This window comes from Myotis davidii, unplaced genomic scaffold, assembly GCF_000327345.1.
Source record: "Myotis davidii unplaced genomic scaffold, ASM32734v1 scaffold2573, whole genome shotgun sequence".
Lineage (NCBI taxonomy): Eukaryota > Metazoa > Chordata > Mammalia > Chiroptera > Vespertilionidae > Myotis > Myotis davidii.
This window is the reverse complement of record NW_006284359.1, coordinates 148,134-149,236: the sequence shown is the minus strand read 5'-3', so window position 1 is coordinate 149,236 and position 1,103 is coordinate 148,134. Positions and strand designations below refer to the sequence as shown.

General features: G+C 56.8%; 1 protein-coding gene across 1 annotated transcript in view; it reads left to right on the top strand.

Annotated features, from left to right (window-relative positions):
• The first annotated feature begins 1,037 nt into the window (after positions 1–1,037).
• The window catches only part of ATP6AP1 (ATPase, H+ transporting, lysosomal accessory protein 1), a 12,033-nt gene continuing 11,967 nt past the window's right edge, over positions 1,038–1,103 (top strand). Inside the window, exon 1 of the mRNA XM_006754785.2 lies at positions 1,038–1,098. Within this exon, the coding sequence (XP_006754848.2) occupies positions 1,038–1,098 (61 nt within the window). The remainder of the gene's footprint in view (positions 1,099–1,103) is intronic.

Below are 1,103 nucleotides of genomic sequence, written 5' to 3'. Positions count from 1 at the left end.
ACATGTACTTCCAGACCTTTGATTGGTATAGAAGTTCAATGACTGGTTCACAGTCACCAGACCTGCAGGAACAACTCTTTGGAGAGCAAGCAAGCTGTGGTTGATGGGTGGGCACCCAAGCTGTTGGGCAGGCACCGCCAGAACTGGGAGCTGGAGAGCCCACTTCTGCTGGAACTCAGCACACTTCTGTGTACAGTTTGAGCCAGAGTGTCTCTGAGTGGCCAGAGTGGCTCTGGGTGGCCAGCCCCACAGGACCTCCTGCATGTGCACTTCCAGGGCGGAGGGCTGAGGAGATGGTGTGGGAAGCCGTGACCTGCGCTGGGGTGCAGACTCAGTTGTCTGGGGCCCTTGTACACATTGCTGCTGTGTGCGTTGAGAGCTGGAGACTGTGGTGAAAACTCTAACTTGCAGGCTTGGCGCTGGAGAAAATCGTGCAGGTGAGCAGCAAGGAGAGCTTTTCCTTTTCAATACCATCCCCTGTCCTCTGCAGACAAAGCTTGTATCACACCTGCGGTGCAGAAGTGAAGTTTGAATGTATACAGTTGCCACTTTTTAGCAACTTTTGGAACTCCCGCACACAGAGATCATTCCAACAGTTCTGCTACATAGTAGCGTCTCACTTAAAGAAAGTATCTCACGGCTTCTCTCGGGCACATATGAATGGCCAGCATTTCCCCTCTGGCACAACTCAGGAACAGGGCAAAGTATGGGGAAGGGGCGCGGCGCCACCGAGCCCCCTCCCCCCACCCCGCCCCAGGTCTTCACTACCGCTTGCAATTTTAAGCAGAAGATGAAACCTGGGCGAAGCCTTGGGTGTGGGGACCTGTGGAGCGGAGCCCGCCCCGCCCCGCCCGTCCTATCCTGTCAGTGCCAGCTGTATCTGCTGGGTGGTAGTGGAAACTGACAGGGCTCCAGTCTGTCCCTGTCCTACAAGGAGCGTGCGCGCCGTGAGAAGCGTTTGGCCAATCAGGGAAAAGGAGCGGCCGTGAGTGGCATGCGCTTCCTTCAATCTTTTGAAGTCCTGGCCACAGGCCTGCATGCTGACCAATGGTGGCGCGGGGCGGAGCTTGGGCGAGGGCGACGGTCACCTGATCTGCGGTGGC